This window comes from Gigantopelta aegis, chromosome 6 (assembly GCF_016097555.1).
Source record: "Gigantopelta aegis isolate Gae_Host chromosome 6, Gae_host_genome, whole genome shotgun sequence".
In the NCBI taxonomy this organism is placed as follows: domain Eukaryota; kingdom Metazoa; phylum Mollusca; class Gastropoda; order Neomphalida; family Peltospiridae; genus Gigantopelta; species Gigantopelta aegis.
The window spans coordinates 69,596,697-69,615,880 of record NC_054704.1 but is presented as its reverse complement, the minus strand read 5'-3'; the positions used below and the strand labels follow the sequence as shown (position 1 = coordinate 69,615,880).

Here is a 19,184-nt window from a genome sequence, read left to right as displayed (position 1 = left end):
TGATAACCCTGTCGAGTGGGCAAGACATCTAGAATAAATGTGATCAGAGCAGTAGATCATGTGGTGTTCATCCAACCTTGTAGCTCCAAGCCTCAGACAATTATGAGAATGATAGTTTTGTTCATGCATTGTTCATGCAAACCTACATGTAACTTTGAGTAACCCTTTTTGTTTTATTAGCACATTTAATGTAGGACATCATTTACATGGTCAAGACTGGTTTTATGCAAAAATTAAATGGATTGCCTGTTTGTTCTTGCATAACCCATAAATAGTTTGGGCGGGACGTAGCCCAGTGGTAAAGCGTTTGCTTGATGTGTGGTCGGTCTAGGATCGATCCCCATCGGTGGACCCATTTGGCTATTTCTCGTTCCAACCAGTGCTCCACAACTGGTGTAACAAAGGCCATGGTATGTACTATCCTGTCTGTGGGACGGTGCATATAAAAGATCCCTTGCTGCTAATCGAAAAGAGTAGCGACAGCGGGTTTCCTCTCTCAATATTTGCGTGGTCCTTAACGATATGTCTGATGCCACATAACCATAAATAAAATGTGTTGAGTGCGTCGTTAAATAAAACATTTCCTTCCTTCCATAAATGGTTTACACAAATTATCAATTTTCTGAGGCCTGAACTCATTCTTTTAACATACAAAATTTGTTTTCCCGAAAGCACATTGATGCACTTTGAACTGGAAGTCGATTCCATGATGTTACCCATTGACACACTGGCCGTTAACATGAATTGAAGTGAACTGAAAGTCTATGGTGCGCATACACCAAATACGGTTATGATTTTGCATATAACCTCACATCTTAGACTGTGTTGTCACTATCGTATGATGTGACATGATAAGTGGAAGTGAATCAAACTGCATTCTGTCACTGATCATTGCCCCACCAAAACATACAGCTAAACAGAACTGTAAGAGAATTGCAACTTCCACATACGGATGTGAAATGGGTTCAAAACAAACACACAAGTATAACTGTAAATTGCACTTCAGTAATGTGTTCAGTGGGCACTCACAAACTGAGCTGATTTCCATCATATCTTGTTGTATCACATTCATTAAACATTGGGCACAAAAACAAGATTAGATTAGCTGACGACTATGAAGGCTTGGCCTCCTTAACCTGCATTAGGTTATTCCAGAACTTCAATCTGTCTCGTCTGTCTACCATGCCAGGAATTTAATGTCTTTTCTTTTTTTCCAAAATATCAAACTGGTTTAGGTTTATCCAACTAAAAGCTTTATCCTAGGGTGATCAGAGCAACTGACAACAGTTATAAACATGAGGTGTTTAAAAAAAATATATTACACTATTTTGTTTGTTTTGTTTCCAGGACGACATGAACCTGACAGAGGAGAAGAAGGCACCACTCAGAACACGAGACTTCTCATTCAAGAAATCCATGCTCAGCATGCACATCAAGGGAGCAGGCAAGGTGAGAGTGTAATGATCGCTGCTTTACAACTGACAGTCACTGCTTTACAACCGACAGTCACTGCTTTACAACCGACAGTCACTGCTTTACAACTTACAGTCACTGCTTTACAACCGACAGTCACTGCTTTACAACTTACAGTCACTGATTTACTATTGACAGTCATTGCTTTACAACTGACACGCTGCTTTACAACTGACAGTCACTGCTTTACAACCGACAGTCACTGCTTTACAACTTACAGTCACTGATTTACTATTGACAGTCATTGCTTTACAACTGACAGTCATTGCTTTACAACCGACAGTCACTGCTTTACAACTTAGTCACTGATTTACTATTGACAGTCATTGCTTTACAACTGACAGTCACTGCTTTACAACCGACAGTCACTGATTTACAACTGACAGTCACTGATTTACTATTGACAGTCATTGCTTTACAACTGACAGTCACTGCTTTACAACTGACAGTCACTGATTTACAACTGACAGTCACTGATTTACTATTGACAGTCATTGCTTTACAACTGACAGACACTGCTTTACAACCGACAGTCATTGCTTTACAACTGACAGTCACTGATTTACTATTGACAGTCATTGCTTTACAACTGACAGTCACTGCTTTACAACTGACAGTCACTGCTTTACACCCAGCAGACACCGCTTTACACCCGGCAGACACCGCTTTACACCCGGCAGACACCGCTTTACAACTGACAAGTACTGCTTTACAGCTGACAGTCACTGCTTTACAACTGACAGACACTGATTTACAACTGACAGACACTGATTTACAACTGACAGTCACTGCTTTACTATTGACAGTCACTGCTTTACTATTGACAGACACTGATTTACAACTGACAGACACTGATTTACTATTGACAGTCATTACATTACAACTGACAGTGACTGCTTTACAGCTGACAGTCACTGCTTTACAGCTGACAGTGACTGCTTTACAACTGACACACTGCTTTACTATTGACAGTCATTGCTTTACAACTGACAGTCAATGCTTTACAACTGACAGACACTGTTTTACAACTGACACTGCTTTACAGCTGGCAGACACTGCTTTACAACTGACAGTGACTGCTTTACAACTGACAGTGATTGCTTTACAGATGACAGACACTGCTTTACAGATGACAGACACTGCTTTACTATTGACAGTCATTGCTTTACAACTGACAGTCACTGCTTTACAACTGACAGACACTTTTTACAACTGATACTGCTTTACAGCTGGCAGACACTGCTTTACAACTGACAGTCACTGCTTTACAACTGACAGACACTGATTTACTATTGACAGTCATTGCTTTACAACTGACAGACACTGTTTTACAACTGACACTGCTTTACAACTGACACACTGTTTTACAACTGACACTGCTTTACAGCTGTCAGACACTGCTTTACAGCTGACAGGCACTGCTTTACAACTGACAGTCACTGCTTTACCACTGACAGTCATTGCTTTACAACTGACAGTCACTGCTTTACAACTGACAGTCACTGCTTTACAACTGACAGTCACTGCTTTACAACCGACAGTCACTGCTTTACAACTGACAGTCACTGCTTTACCACTGACAGTCACTGCTTTACAACCGACAGTCACTGCTTTACAACTGACAGTCACTGCTTTATAACTGACAGTCACTGCTGACATGGAACATTATTTAAAAAATCCTGGATAAACACTTATAATATCATATACAAACCAGGTTAGTATCGCCAGTGAGTAGTTATTGCTTCACACGCCAGAAGCGACTAAAGCATTACTACTGACTGCATATTTTATTTGTCAAAGAAGCAAATAAAATGATTGTAGCTGACGGTCTGTTTTTTCACACTCCAATGAAGCAACATTACTACTTTATTAAATGATGAGTTAGATTTCTAATGACCAAATTTGTACTGTTTTGTTGTTACAAGTTCATTTTTGTTATAAAATTAATGTTGTTCCTGCTTGCTGTGTTTTGTAGCCACGCAGAGGAGAGCTGGATGGTCCGGAAGCATTTGTGATGGAGTTGGCGAATGCCGACTTAAAGGGAGATAAGCGGTTGCGAATTCTCGAGTCGCTGCGAGTCTCTCTCACCAGCAACCCTGTCAGGTGGGTGCTCGTCTGTAAAGAAAATTAAAACGGTTCTACAACAGAATGATTTCGTACACTTGTTATGATCATTATAATGATAGAAAATAAATAAAACCAAAACAATATATTTTTTTTTTTTTTAAACATAGTCTGTGAATTAAAATTGTCATTATTTCTACATGTATGTTGTATGTTTTCTTTCTTTTTACCATGTCAAATTTCTATACTGTATATCTGTTGCTGTATAACATATTCTTTTCTTAACTGAAGATCCTATTTCTTTACTGTGTACTCTGTGCCCTACTATATTTCTATGCAACATTATATTTGTATACAACATATGTTTCTATACTGTTCCAGAGTTCGACAAATCTGCTAGCCCGTTGCTCGGGGCTAGTGCTTTTTATTACAGGGCTAGTGACAAATGCAAAACCAGTAGCCTGATGGGCTAGTGGCTTTCAACCCCCCCCCCCAAAAAAAAAGAAAAAGAAACACTGCTAGCTCACAATGTTTTTCCTCCACTGACGTACGTTTGATAAATGTTATTCTGACATTTGTCATGGCATAATGTTAACAAATCAATAAGTATATATTAATATTCAACTTGAACTAGATTTCTATAAAATGCAGTCACAAGAGTTTCTACATCGTCAGTTACAACAATACACACGATACAGGCTTTGTTTTCTTTTTGTTTCATGGACAGGAAACAACCTTAATAAAACTCGTGTTTTGATTGGTTGTACAAGTCACGTGGTAGTAAACTCTCGCACATGTCAGCAAGGTAACAAAGGTGTGAATGGCCAGTCCCAATTAATTAACTGAAGTACAACCCCTGTCATGTTTAGAATTACTGGTTGTCTTCTAATTTAATGCCTTGCTCACTTAGTGATGTTGGCAACCAGGAAACATAGGTGGCTTGACCTGTTTAATGTGTATAGCAGTTTGGATAACGTTTCACATCTGTACAAGATAATACGTTTTTATGTCTATCATTGAATTAAGAAGTTAAATCTTGCCAATACATTTGTTGATATCTGTCTGACATGGGATATATTGCCCTGACATCACTGTTCCTGTCGAAAATTCACTACCGAATACATTGAACAAGACCATGCATTATCGTGTTACATTAAATTCTTTTGTTTTGGGTGGTTAGAGAGAGGAGTTTGTTAAATTGCTTACCCACTCCAGAAGGGGTGGTGGGTGGCAAAAGTAAAAACGAGACAATGGTTTAGGATCAAACTTGACAAAATTGGGTAGATTAATTTAAAAAAAATTGAAACTTATTTACTTGTACAGTTCGAGATAAAGTTTCACTAAAATAATACTAATACTAATTTTATATTTTATAAAAAAAAAAGGAGAAGAAAACAGGTCAGCCATTTTTTTTTAGGTACTATAGGGGTTGGGTTCCTTGAAACATTGTTTTTCAGCCCTATATAAAGTGTGTTGTAATTGATCAGAAATTTGGGCTAGTGCTTTATTTTAGTGAGCTAGTGGAGTTTACAAACCCACTAGAGCCCTGTGGCTAGTGGCTTTTTAAAACATTTGTCATACCCAGACTGTTCATTTACCCAATTAATTGTAACATAATTTTTGAAAATGATTTATATATATTTGTGTTTCTGTTGTTGTTCACTTTGTTATAGCATACCTGACATGAACCAGGTCGGTTCCCAGATGGTGTGATATTTACACTTTATTACTAACGGACTACGTCACATTAACAGTTAATGTAGAACATTCATGGAATAAATCAATACCAGTTAAATCTGTGAAGTTACTAAAAACAAAATATTCCCCCCCCCCTTTCCTATACAGTACATCTTATTTCTACACCCTATATCCTATTTTTGTATAATACATCCTATTTCTATACCCTGTATCCTATTTTTGTATAATATATCCTATTTCTATAACCTATATCCTATTTTTGTATAATACATCCTATTTCTATACCCTATATCCTATTTTTGTATAATATATCCTATTTCTATACCCTATATCCTATTTTTGTATAATACATCCTATTTCTATACCCTATATCCTATTTTTGTATAATATATCCTATTTCTGTACTCTGTATGCTATTTCTCTATAATATTTTGTATTTCTGTACTGAAACCTATTAGTATGCAAGGGGCAGAATGTAGCCCAGTGGTAAAGCGTTCGCTTAATGCACAGTCAGTCTAGGATCGATCCCCATTGGTGGGCCCATTGGGCTATTATTTGTTACAACCAGTGCACCATAACTGGTATATCAAAGGCTGTGGTATGTGCTATCCTGTCTGGGATGGTGCATATAAAAGATCCCTTGCTGCTAATCGAAAGGAATAGCCCATGAAGTGGCGACAGCAGATTTTCTCTCTCAATATCTGTATGGTCCTTAACCATATGTCTGATGCCATATAACTGTAAATAAAATGTGTTGAGCAAGTCGTTAAATAAAACATTTCCTTCTATTAGTATACCACATATTCTGTTTGTATATGGCACATCTGTTGTATACTGTGTGTCCTGTTTTATACAACATACATATTTGTTTAGTATATATATCCTATTTCTGTACAGTGCATTCTAACTAAAATTTTGTTTTGTTGACAGCTGGTTGCAGGAGTTTGGAGAACGAGGGCTAAATGGAATTCTCAGAAATCTGACATACTGTTGTGATCTGTAAGTGGTGACTCAGTCTTTTTAGTTAAGATGCTGCTGTGATAATGTCTAGCTAACAGATTACATACAGAGCAATCTCAGAAACCTAACTGCTGTAAATGTAAACCTAACTTTAAAAAAATTAAATATAGTGAATACTTATTTTGTGTATATTTTTCAATGTTTCCACATTTGTTACATGTAAAGATTAATAACTGAGCCTTGTCATGACATTAAATATGCTTGGTCTCAAGTTCTTTTTTCTTTCTTTTTTTAAATATTGAAATAAAATTACCTTGATGGCCAAAATTAAAATTTAAATAAAATGTATTATTATTAACATATTTATTTTAAGTATTATTTTAAAATTGTGAATTTATTAATTGTTTTCACACATTTTGTATAAATTTGCCTGCCATTTATCTGTCTGATATATATGCTGCACAGGAAAGCAGAACGAAGAAGCACCTATGAATGTGTTCGATGTCTCAAGGCGTACATGAACAACAAGGTAAAATTGAATTCATGCATTACAACATAGCCGTATTGAAAGTAGTACATTTACTGTCAGATGCTATGACTGTAGAAATATGGACCCAGTTGTTCAAAGCTTAGTTAAATTAACCCTGAGTTAATGAGATATTTTCTTTTTAATTATTTTTCCACAAATACCAAATAAATTTTTAGATTTGATTTTTTATGGATACCTTTGGTTCTCCTAAATAAAATTTTAATATGTCTTCAGTTATTATTTGTATTGATTCAGTCCTTGGTTTCGAAAATGTCTGCTAACCACTTGTTAAGCTTTCATTTGAAATAGTTCATTGAGTTTTCTTGAATAAAATCTTACTGCACTCGATTAGAGAAGATTCTGTCAGTAGATCTGAGCAGTACCATTGTTAGCACAGGTCCAGATAATCTTTTATTTGTTGAATCAAAACACTGCAGGCAAAAATACTCCTCAGCTTTTACTTGTGGAAATTATCAGTTCATCATGCAACCGATTGGCAATTCGCAGGAGTTGAAAATTGCTTAACGGACACACAAACAAAATGAAGGCTTGTATGAAATACTGTATCCTGCAATTTTCCAGATATTTGCACTGTGGTTATTTTCATTTTAAAAAATAAATAATTGTACTATTTCCTTTACTAAATAAATTTAACTGATTTTTACCTGTTTCTCACAGTATTGTTCAACCTAGAATGAAGTTTTATAAATTTTACATTATTGTCTTAGAGTATTTTTGTGGAATCTGTTTTCTGTTCATTGTTCTAGTAATAATAGTTTTTTTGTCAGATTAACAAATTTTATGTGTTATTTACATGTAGTGTATGCTATATTTTTTCTGTTCAAGAAAGATTATTTTGTCGGCACACAACACCTAGTGATTTGTTTCATTGTGTTCGATTACTAACCGAAGCACCATAGGAGAGAGGTTAAATAATGTGTTTGAGTGACGTATATTTGTTACGGAGAATCTCTGAAATATTTTTGTGAGCAGTTTTATCACATTGGGTATGTTCAACTTTAAAAAAACCCTAGATTTATACAAAGTGGATAACAGGCTTGTGCAGTAGAAATGTTGGATACAAATTTGCAGAACTAGTTTGAAAGATATCTATACATGTAATCTTAACAAGCAATTTTTAATTATTTTTTTTAAGTAAAATATTTTATTTTATCAAAATTACCTCAATAGTTTTACCATCAAAATGATACGGTCACATGTAACATATTTCTGTGATATTTTATAATTTTCATTTTATTATTTAGTATTTTAAAGATTATTCAAGATTATTTATATATAATGGCAACATGCAACATTTATTTTTAAAATTATGTGTTTTTTTAAAATTGAAATTTAAAGTTTTTTGGGTTAGTATTTTCAATAAAATAAATAAATAATAAAATAAATAATAAAAAAAATATAAATATAAATATAAATATCAATATAAATATAATATAATGTGACAAAAATACATCTACCAGACTTTAGTCCACCTATATTTGTGGTAAATTTTCATTTGCAGTAACTATACAAGTGTGTATTTAAAAAAAAAAAAAAATACCAGTTGATGCACGGTCGTTTAACCTCTTGTGTCGTGTTGCATGTGTTAGTGTACGTTGCTTGTCTTCCAGTTTGGCTTGATGCAAATCTTGAACCACGAAGAAGCGCTAACAATCCTCTCACGAACCATAGACCCAGCTGACCCCCCCACGATGCTCGAAGCCGTGCGGCTGTTGGCTGCGGTGTGTTTGGTTCCTCCGAATGGGTACGTTGTCATCTGCTTGGGGTTCACTTCTAACGTGTTGTTGTTGTTTGTAACCTGTTGTTGTGTTGGGGTGGGCTATCACAAGAGTTGGGATGCGAACAGAATAATACAGTAATAAAATACTTTCATACCTGCTTAAGCCGTCATCTGTGTTGGGTATCAGCCTATCTTAAAGGGACATTCCTCAGTTTGCTGCAATTTTTAAGATGTTATCGACTAACAGAGACTTTTTTAATGATTGTAATTACATATAAAATATTTTTTTCTGCATAAAATATTAGTGGCTGTATATTGAATGTGTTTCTGATCATTCTAATATTTGTACTAGATTAAATTTAATTTTATTTCCTAAAATATTATTTTTTCGTACGTACAAAATTATTTGAAAACAAAATCCAGTTTGGGCTTCTTACAAATATTAAGACGACCAGAAACACTGAATATACAGACACTGATATTCTAAACAAGAAAATATTTTTAATATGCAAGTTCAATCGTAGAGGAAACAAGGAAGTAGGAAACATCTTACAATGCAGCAAACTCAGGAATGTCCCTTAAAGAGACCATCCAGATCATCTAATGTAGTAAAAAGTGACCTGCATTAAAGCAGACATCGTTCTGTTCTAGTGGATTGTGATCTAGAGTGAGTTGTCAGTGGTAGAGATCTAGGGTGGGATGTCAGTGGTGGAGATCTAGGGTGGGATATCAGTGGTAAAGATCTAGGGTAGGATGTCAGTGGTGGAGATCTAGGGTGGGATGTCATTGGTGGAGATCTAGGGTGGGATGTCAGTGGTGGAGATCTAGGGTGGGATATCAGTGGTGGAGATCTAGGGTGGGATGTCAGTGGTAGAGATCTAGGATGGGATGTCAGTGGTGGAGATCTAGGGTGGGATGTCAGTGGTAGAGATCTAGAGTGAGATGTCAGTAGTAGAGATCTAAGATGGGATGTCAGTGGTGGAGATCTAGGGTGGGATGTCAGTGGTGGAGATCTAGGGTGGGATGTCAGTGGTGGAGATCTAGAGTGGGATGTCAGTGGTGGAGATCTAGGATGGGATGCCAGTGGTGGAGATCTAGGGTGGGATGTCAGTGGTGGAGATCTAGAGTGGGATGTCAGTGGTGGAGATCTAGGGTGAGATGTCAGTGGTGGAGATCTAGGGTGGGATGTCAGTGGTGGAGATCTAGGGTGGGATGTCAGTGGTGGAGATCTAGGGTGGGATGTCAGTGGTATAGATCTAGGATGGGATGCCAGTGGTGGAGATCTAGGGTGGGATGTCAGTGGTGGAGATCTAGGGTTGGATGTCAGTGGTGGAGATCTAGAGTGGGATGTCAGTGGTGGAGATCTAGGGTGGGATGTCAGTGGTGGAGATCTAGAGTGGGATGTCAGTGGTAGAGATCTAGGGTGAGATGTCAGTGGTGGAGATCTAGGGTGGGATGTCAGTGGTGGAGATCTAGAGTGGGATGTCAGTGGTAGAGATCTAGGGTGAGATGTCAGTGGTAGAGATCTAGGGTGGGATGTCAGTGGTGGAGATCTAGGGTGGGATGTCAGTGGTGGGTATCTAGGGTGGGATGTCAGTGGTGGATATCTAGAGTGGGATGTCAGTGGTAGAGATCAAGAGTGAGATGTCAGTGGTGGAGTTCTAGGGTGAGATGTCAGCGGTAGAGTTCTTGAGTGAGATGTCAGTGGTGGAGTTCTAAGCTGAGAGGCTCTCATTCCAAGACTGTTACACAAGAAAAAAATTACTCTTTGGTTCATAATTTAAACATGGTACAAAAGTAAATCCAACTAATATTGCATGACAATAGTAATAGCAGCACTTTATTTTGCACTACCCGGTAGTTGTGTTCTGGTTAATGTCAAGAAATGACAGTTTTTGTCTGGCTGTCAACAATTGGTTAAAAGTCAGGTTACAGTTTGATTATTTACTTGATTTTAGTTAGCGAAACGACTGATCTTTATCAGATTTGACTTTGCCATTATTGTCAAATTCCTTTCCTTAGAATAGTTTCAAAGTGCCACATTAGGTACATGTACATATCACTATCTTAATGAAATTATTTTCATTTGTCACTCACTATAGTTTGTGACAGTAAAAATTGTTTCACTTGGTACATAAATGTAATACAAAATTGAACCTCATTTAATATCCCATCAGTCAGACTAAAAATCCATATAAATATTTCTAAAATGTGTATTTTGTTTTGTTTTGATAATTTTCGTAGGTTTTCTTCACATTATGAGAGCTATGTTTTCCCTGGTAGGGCCAATTAGAAAATATGTATATACATGTCTATATTGATGAACTAACTAAGATGTTTTAAGTGTACGTGTTGTGTGGTTTCAGTCACGATAGGGTGTTGGAGGGAATCACAGTGTGTAGTGAGATACGCAATCAAGAGAGATTTATTCCCATCATCATGGGTCTCGGAATGAGAGACAATCTCCCCATGCAGGTAACTGTATACCACATTCTTAAATTAGCTTTTATTTTAAAAAAATTTTAAAGATGAATCACAGTACCCCTTTTCCTTTCTCTTCATTGAACTCCATTTGATTTCTTCCTTTTCTGGCAGCTTTTCCTGTTTCAATTTATTTTTGCTATCCATCTTCATGTCCCAATCCTTGTCTCTCCAACTGCAACAGGTGCTTGTGACTTGTGGACATGTCTGTGTCACACACCTGCTATTTCCCATCAATGCTTGCTGTGAGCTTAGTCTGACCACTTCGAAAAATGTTCAGCAGTTACTTCTGGCACCTGTGACCACCTACTATACTCTTCATTTTATGGCAAAATGTCTGATTGAAAATATACAGGTCAAGCTTATCATATTTGCCAGTAGACTGGTAATTTTCCTTGTATTTCACATAGCACAGTGATGACTAGTGATTTCCCTAGAAATTAGGCAAGGCATTTTCACCATTTTCGGGGCACTTGTTTTTCATTAAAAATACACAAAAATTAATTGAAATAAACATTAATGTAATTTATGCTCTTGCTTTAATAAATGAATGACAAAAGATATAAAAGGCATATTTTATTAATTAATAATAAGTTTTTGGGTGTTTTATAAAGGCAATTTTAGAATTAATTACTGAAAAAAACTTCTTTAATCTCAGGGCAGCATGGTGCTGATTAAGGCAAGATGGCACTAGACTGTTCAGGCATACTAAAACAAGCTAGGGAAAACATTAATGACATTATTGTTTTTTTGTAAAATGATTAATGGATTTGGATGTTAAATTTTTTTTTAAATTCTTTATCGGTTCTTCATGGTATATATTAAATATGTTTTATTATAAAATATTTCTTGAGGAATGTTGTCTGAAAATGTTTGTAAATATTTAGTTTGTACGCAAATTACTAAGATGCATATTAATATCTGTGTTTTGTGTCTTATTCAGGTGGCCTGTATTCAGTTAGTGAACGCTATCATCAGTACACCCGATGACCTGGACTTCCGAATGCATCTGAGGAATGAAATAATGAGAACAGGCTTAATAGATCTTATATCAGTGAGTAAAAAATTAAATTATAATAGACTTTGCAGATATTATACGTTTTGGATGAGTAAGGATGGAAGGAATAAAAACGGATATAATAGATTTTATATCCGTGAGTAATGAATAAAATAACACCTATTAGATCTTATATTGGTGAGTAAGGAATAAAATACTAACAGACTTAATAGATCTTATATTGGTGAGTAAGGAATAAAATACTAACAGACTTGATAGATCTTATATTGGTGAGTAAGGAATAAAATACTAACAGACTTGATAGATCTTATATTGGTGAGTAAGGAATAAAATACTAACTGACTTAATAGATGTTATATTGGTGAGTAAGGAATACAATACTAACAGACTTAATAGATGTTATATTGGTGAGTAAGGAATAAAATATTAACAGACTTAATAGATGTTATATTGATGAGTAAGGAATAAAATACTAACAAACTTAATAGATCTTATATCGGTGAGTAAGGAATAAAATACTAACAGACTTAATAGATCTTATATCGGTGAGTAAGGAATAAAATACTAACAGACTTAATAGATCTTATATCGGTGAGTAAGGAATAAAATACTAACAAACTTAATAGATCTTATATCGGTGAGTAAGGAATAAAATACTAACAAACTTAATAGATCTTATATCGGTGAGTAAGGAATAAAATACTAACAGACTTAATATATCTTATATTGGTGAATAAGGAATAAAATTACACTTAATAGATCTTATATTGGTGAGTAAGGAATAAAATAACACTTAATAGATCTTATATTGTTGAGTAAGGAATAAAATTACATCTTATATTGGTGAGTAAGGAATAAAATAATACCTAGTAGATCTTATATTGGTAAGGAATAAAATACTAACAGACTGAATAGATTAATAGATCTTATGTCAGTGAGTCAATAATAAAATAATTATAACGGGCTCAGGAGATGTTATGTTGGGTGGTTGAGTACAAAATGAAATAATGAGATCAGACTTAATAATCTTAATTTGTCAAGTCAGGAATAACATAATAAGCTTAATAGATCTCATGTTGGTAAAGCATTAAAGAATAAGGACAGACTTAAAGCATATATATCAGATACATGTAGCTAGGAATAAGTGATATATTGTTTGCTGAGTAAGGAATGAATTACTAAGAACAATATTAACAGATCTTATGTAGATGAATAAGGAATTGTGGAAAATGGAGTGTGGTGGGGAGTAAACAGTATTATCGGGGGAGGGGGGGGGGGGGGGGGCAAAATAAGTGAAAAGTATAACCAAAGGTGTAAAGTAAGAAAATTTCAGGTGAGTTAAATGTTCAAGTTTTGACAGTGTAGAGTTACTAAACTTGCCCGTTATCACTGCATATTAACTAACACTCTTTGAACTGCTTGTTATACTGTTAGTTTTTGTGTTTAAGGTTTATTCCACAAGAACTTTCTTTGATTTGGACTGTGATTCCGTCTTTGTAACAGTTGGTATATATTTGTGGGTTTTTTAAAGCTAGCATGTACATGTGAGCAGGTTTACTAGGTTTATTTGTGTTTGAAGTTGAATATTTTTAAGCCTTTTGGCTTGCATGTAGTGCCGTCTGGTAATGTTCAGTTAATCATTAAAATTCATACCTGATCACATTTTAAATTGTAACTTAGCATAAATTGTGTTTTAACGCCATCACTTGTTTGTCATGTTTTGGATGAATTTAGTTGAAGTTATATTCCAGTTTTAGTTTGTAGTATCCCATAAAGAATGGTTTTCATTTTTGGTATAAATATTCACCTGCTCACCCTTGCCTAAGCCCTATGAAGGTCAAGGTCTTAGAGCACGTTTTTGGCTTCCAAATTTGGTATTAGTGCTCATCATGTTTTATAATGAATTTAGGTAAAGTCATATTCTAATTCCAATTTGTAGAATCCCTTAAAGATTATTTTAATTTTTTGGTATGAATATTCACCTGTAGCTCCCCTCCCTGAGCCCTATAAGGGTCAAGGTCTTAGAAAACATCGTTGGCTTTCAAATTTGGTATGAGTGTTTGTCATGTAAAACCATGTGGCCAATGAATGACCTCTGAAAAACACCAGAATCATTTTGAAAGTCAAAATTTGCTTTCCAAATTCCTTAATCCTTTTACTGATGACTGTTTTATTTTGTATTAATTTTTTTTTTTTTTTTTTTACTACATGCCATACATAATGTCTATTAACTTGCATGCAAAATTCTTTAACATTTGCGAAAGCCCATTTGTCCATATGTATTGCATTTTGTTTTTAAAAGAAAACCCATATAAAAATGAGCAATCGTTGATTTGCATTCTAGCTGTGACTTCAAGCCATGATATTATTGTTACAATGTCTGGCATGCATCTGATAGTTTTAAAGGCCATGGTATGTGCTGTCCTGTCTGTGGAAAATACATATAAAAATCCGCTGCTGTTAATGGAAAAATGTAGCGGGTTTCCTCAGAAGACTATGAGTCAGAATTACCAAAGGTTTGGCATCCAGGAGCCAGTGATGAATAAATCAATGTGCTCTAGTCAGTGTTCAAGATTATAAAAGTTTTGGGCAGTATCCCAGTTGGATACTAACATTTCAAAATCTGGTATCCCACCTGAAAATTTAGTATCCCACTTAAATGAAATTCATAAATAACATCGTAACAAACTTGGACGACACTGTTCTCTTACCCTGCCTATTGCTACCCTGATATCACAGTAGAAATTGCAGAATTCACGATCAAACGGAATCGGCAAACAGTTTCTTTATCCATTTTTGTGTAATACTGACATAAATTAGTATTTAGCAGTAATCTATAAGTGTTCTCGACTTTACTAATGACAAACCTACCTGTATACATTTCTGCAGATGTAGAATAAATATCTCAAATAAAATTTGAAGGGAGGAAACATCCAACAAAAATAGCAGCAACTTAGTGGTTCCCAATCTATTGCTGCACCGCTATTGCTCCAGTGTGACATTAGACTGAGTACAAGTTGGGGAAAATATTGTTATGATGTAGCATTAGACTGGATACGAGCTCGAAAATAGTGTTACTTAACTTCGCTGGCAAAGGATGACTTTATTGTTTCAACAAAAAAAAAAAACCTCAGGATTAAAAAAACCAACAACATTATATGGTATCCCGGTGGGATACTGATTTTTTGAAGTCTGGTATCCAAAATTAAAATCTGGTCTCCCCGGGATATCGGGATACCATTAATCTCGAACACTGCTAGTTGTGTCATTATACAAAACAAACTTTACCATCTGGCTATAGTTACATGTACTAACATTTTATTTTTATTACTTGGCTGGAAATTGTATTCATGTTTATGCAGTTAAATATGGCACTTTTTTTGTCTGTTCAGAACTTGATTTGTCTTGTGTTCAAACAATTGTATTTGATATTTGGGTGCCGTCAAATTGCCATCATGTTTGAATGTGTGTTTAGTAACTCATTTGGATTTGATGATTGCTGTCATGATATGCATGGTTTACTTTCCAGCATTTTAAATTATTTAGTCATGTGATTAGTAAAAATTAGACACTAGATTCAGATTCTTAATATCATAGTAAACAAAATGTCATATGAGTAATCGTCCAGTTTTGTGTGACTTATGCATATTTATTTAAATTCAAAAACAACATATCAGTAATAACATGCCTTGCTACATTCTCAGAATCAACCGATGACACAAAATGTATTTCATAGTGATGTTCTATTTAACTTAATTTGATGCCTAGTCTGACTCGTGACCACTTGATCAAACTCAAGTTCCATGATCGAGTACATCAGTCTAATACAGAGTTATTTCCCTTTTAGTTTCCGTCATTCTTGGTGCTCTGATGAATAAGTTAACTGTTAAATTCTTTATTCACTAGTAATTCACTTAACTAAATCATTGGTTTCTTGCATAAGAGCTCACATAAGAGAATAATAGACTCCATCATATGTGGTCATGTGGGATAGAAAAAGTATACCAGAGGTGGTGGAAATTTTGACCCGGGACGAGTCCCAGGGTCAAAATTTTCCACCACCGAGGGTGTACTTTTTCTATCCCACATGACTGTATACAATGGAGTCTTTTTCTCCCATCCATTTGATAAATAAACCATTATTTTACACGAACAAACAAAGATGGCTGAAAAAGTAACTTCTTTATTTGACCGTTTTATCATAAATAAACTACACTATCATATTTGCCACGTCTGTTTCATACAAATTAACAAGATAGCTTTTAAAATGAAGATTTTAATAACAAAATATCTATCTAAAAGTAACCAACTCGCATTGATCTGACGTCATGTTACCATTGCTGTAAAATTCAATGACGTCGTAGCCCATGCAAGACAGATTTATTCCGTATGGGCTGACATCATGAAATGGGTCTGTCTTGCATAGCAAGGGATGGGAGAAATCGCAGTTATGCAAAGTATTGAATACATTGTATTGTCAGTACATACTACAGGTTAGAGTCTGGAGAATTTAGCGATAAAATGTTTAATTATAAGCAAAGGTGACAAATGTTATATTTTGTTGAACGAAGAGCAGACATTTTATTCTATGATACAGAACAAGTCTTGAGCTATAGTAAAAATCAAAGCTGTAATTAAACTCTGTATGTAAAAGGTGTAATTTGGGCCTACATGTATTTATTATTATACCTGAATGTATTTCAATATTGTTGTGATTAAAACTCAAATTTATTACTTTATAATCTTTTTATGGTGTTTGTATGCTCCATCACTTTGAATTATTATTTTGGTTGTGTATTTTCTTTCTTTTTTGCTGGGTGGGAGGGGGATTGAATTTTACTAAGTATAGTTTTAAATGTTTAAATATATTTAATTTTAAATTCATGTAATGAACATTGACAAAATTAAGTTTGTAAATGATGGTAACTCTTATAATTTATAAACATTTAAAATTTTGTTCATGCAATGATCCACTTAGAATATTTTCAACTCTGGAAGGTAAAACCATTAACATTTAATTTGTGTTGATGTGCTCATGAAAACATTTGATTAATGTTGATGTGCTCATGTAAACATTTGATTGGTGTTGATGTGCTCATTTAAACATTTGATTAATGTTGATGTTCTCAAACATTTGATTAATGTTGATGTGCTCATGGAAGCATTTGATTGATGTTGATGTGCTCATGTAAATATTTGATTAGTGTTGATGTGCTCATTTAAACATTTAATTAATGTTGATGAGCTCACTTAAACATTTGATTAGTGTTGATGTGCTCATGTAAACTGTCACTTTAACTTTGTCTCACAGACTCTAGACGTTCAGGGAGACGACGAGTTGAGAACTCACATCAACATCTTCCACGAACACAAAGAAGAAGACTTTGAAGAGTTTTCACACAGATACGACAATGTGCGCATGGAACTAGAATATCCTTTTCTTTTAATTTGTGCTTTATCCCTGGTCATCGTTTAAATAACAGTTGGGAGTAATGAAGTGGAATTGTCAATTCATTTATTTCTAGATCTCTCAAGTTTCTGAAAATAATTCTGTTTATTACTGGTTTTTACCAACATTTTGTTAGATGCCAATCCAGGCCTTTCTCCAGGATTTCTTTTTTAAGCAGCCTACATTTTTAATATATTTTCTGGGATTGCATGACTTGATCCCAACCCCCCCCCCCCCCCCCCCAACCCCCCACTGCCACCTGAAAACGTCACTGGCCACAGTACAGACCCCTCTGCACAAATTACTGCATATGCTCATGTGAAAAGGGGAGGGGTGAAAAATGGGTTGAAAGGAAAGGGTTTTGAGGGCCTAGTTAGGTACTGGGGACATGTTAATTAAAGCCTAAAGGTAGCGGCAATTGATTTAAGGCGCTTACACAACATCAAAGTGCTTACTTATACCACTACGCTATATGCATCTTGGGGAAACCCCTGCCAATCTGCTATATTTTGTTTTGGCTCAAAATGTCCCATGCTAAGATGACTATTAAGGTTCTTGTATTTGGCTGAGGAGTTATAAATGTTCAGATGAAGGTATTCTCGACTTCAGAATGTAGCAGGCAAAGGTTTCAATGATGGACATTAGTAGAAAATGGTTGATGTCATGCATATTTTGTCACTGACTTAACAGTTCAAGACAAATTGTAACATGGGAGAAGGTTGCCCAACAAACTGGTGGTTATATTATTTAACTTTTAAGCGGACAATTACGTTTTGCACTCCTCTTAGCCATGGTGTTGTTTCATAAAAAAAATTAAAAACTCTACGACCTGTGATTCTTTAGAATATGAATAATTTCATTGCTGACTTGTTTGTAAGTGGTATTACACTTATTACGTAAGGACTTACAACATGTAATTGACTTCCGATGGGTTACTCCTTAACCAATGTGTACAGAACCTAGTTCATGTTTTAACTTGGTTCAATCATCGGTCAAAGACACGATAGCCGAACCCTACTTCCTGTCAATTCTCCAACATTTACTCTGCATTCGAGATGATTTATATTCCAGGTGAGTTACTCAGATATGTAAATACATCCACCATCTTTTCTCTGCCATCAGGTTGTCAGTTTGGTCTTTTTTTCACATTGTGTTGAAGTCATTGTTCTATTTTAAAATTTGCTAAACTAATATGCTTTTTATTAATACATTTTTTAAATTATAATTTTTTTTTAATTACCAGGTTTCCCCTCATTATCAGTGTTGTCCTTGTAACACAATAAATCAACCCCTACGTTGGCTCCAAATGTAACAGAATAAATCAACCTCCACTGAGGGGATTTGAACCATGGACTCTCAGTTCGAGAGTCCAGTACTCTACCAACTGAGCTAATAGGAGAATTCCCACTAGCTACTGCCAGTAGGATCACTTGATACCAACACTAAATTCAGTGTGTTCTAGTGGCTTCGTTAAATAAAACAAACTTTACTTCTTTTTTATATACCAACACTACTACATACTTAACCATATATCTGCTGTCATATAACTGTAAATACAAATGTGTTGAGTGCGTCGTTAAATAAAACATTCCTTTCTTTCTTTTCAGACCTCAGTATTACAAGTTGATAGAAGAATGTGTGACACAGATTGTCCTGCACCGGAGTGGGGTGGATCCCGACTTCAGATATACCAAGAGGTTTGAAATCGATGTGGATCCGTTGCTCAGTAAGTCCACTGCTAACTATCCTTCATTATCATATTGACTTGCAA

General features: G+C 35.1%; 1 protein-coding gene across 6 annotated transcripts in view; it reads left to right on the top strand.

Moving 5' to 3' along the window:
* Nucleotides 1-19,184, top strand: part of LOC121376002 (protein diaphanous homolog 2-like) — an 84,051-nt gene that overhangs the window by 25,077 nt on the left and 39,790 nt on the right. For all 6 annotated transcript variants that reach the window (XR_005958383.1, XM_041503752.1, XM_041503754.1 and 3 more), the window contains exons 3-12: nucleotides 1,348-1,449; nucleotides 3,449-3,576; nucleotides 6,166-6,234; nucleotides 6,661-6,724; nucleotides 8,356-8,489; nucleotides 10,832-10,940; nucleotides 11,890-12,000; nucleotides 17,276-17,394; nucleotides 18,368-18,484; nucleotides 19,021-19,139. Coding sequence is in view for 5 of the 6 variants with exons in the window: in XM_041503752.1 (XP_041359686.1) it covers nucleotides 1,348-1,449; nucleotides 3,449-3,576; nucleotides 6,166-6,234; nucleotides 6,661-6,724; nucleotides 8,356-8,489; nucleotides 10,832-10,940; nucleotides 11,890-12,000; nucleotides 17,276-17,394; nucleotides 18,368-18,484; nucleotides 19,021-19,139 (1,072 nt within the window). In the remaining variant the exon portion in view is untranslated. The remainder of the gene's footprint in view (nucleotides 1-1,347; nucleotides 1,450-3,448; nucleotides 3,577-6,165; nucleotides 6,235-6,660; nucleotides 6,725-8,355; nucleotides 8,490-10,831; nucleotides 10,941-11,889; nucleotides 12,001-17,275; nucleotides 17,395-18,367; nucleotides 18,485-19,020; nucleotides 19,140-19,184) is intronic.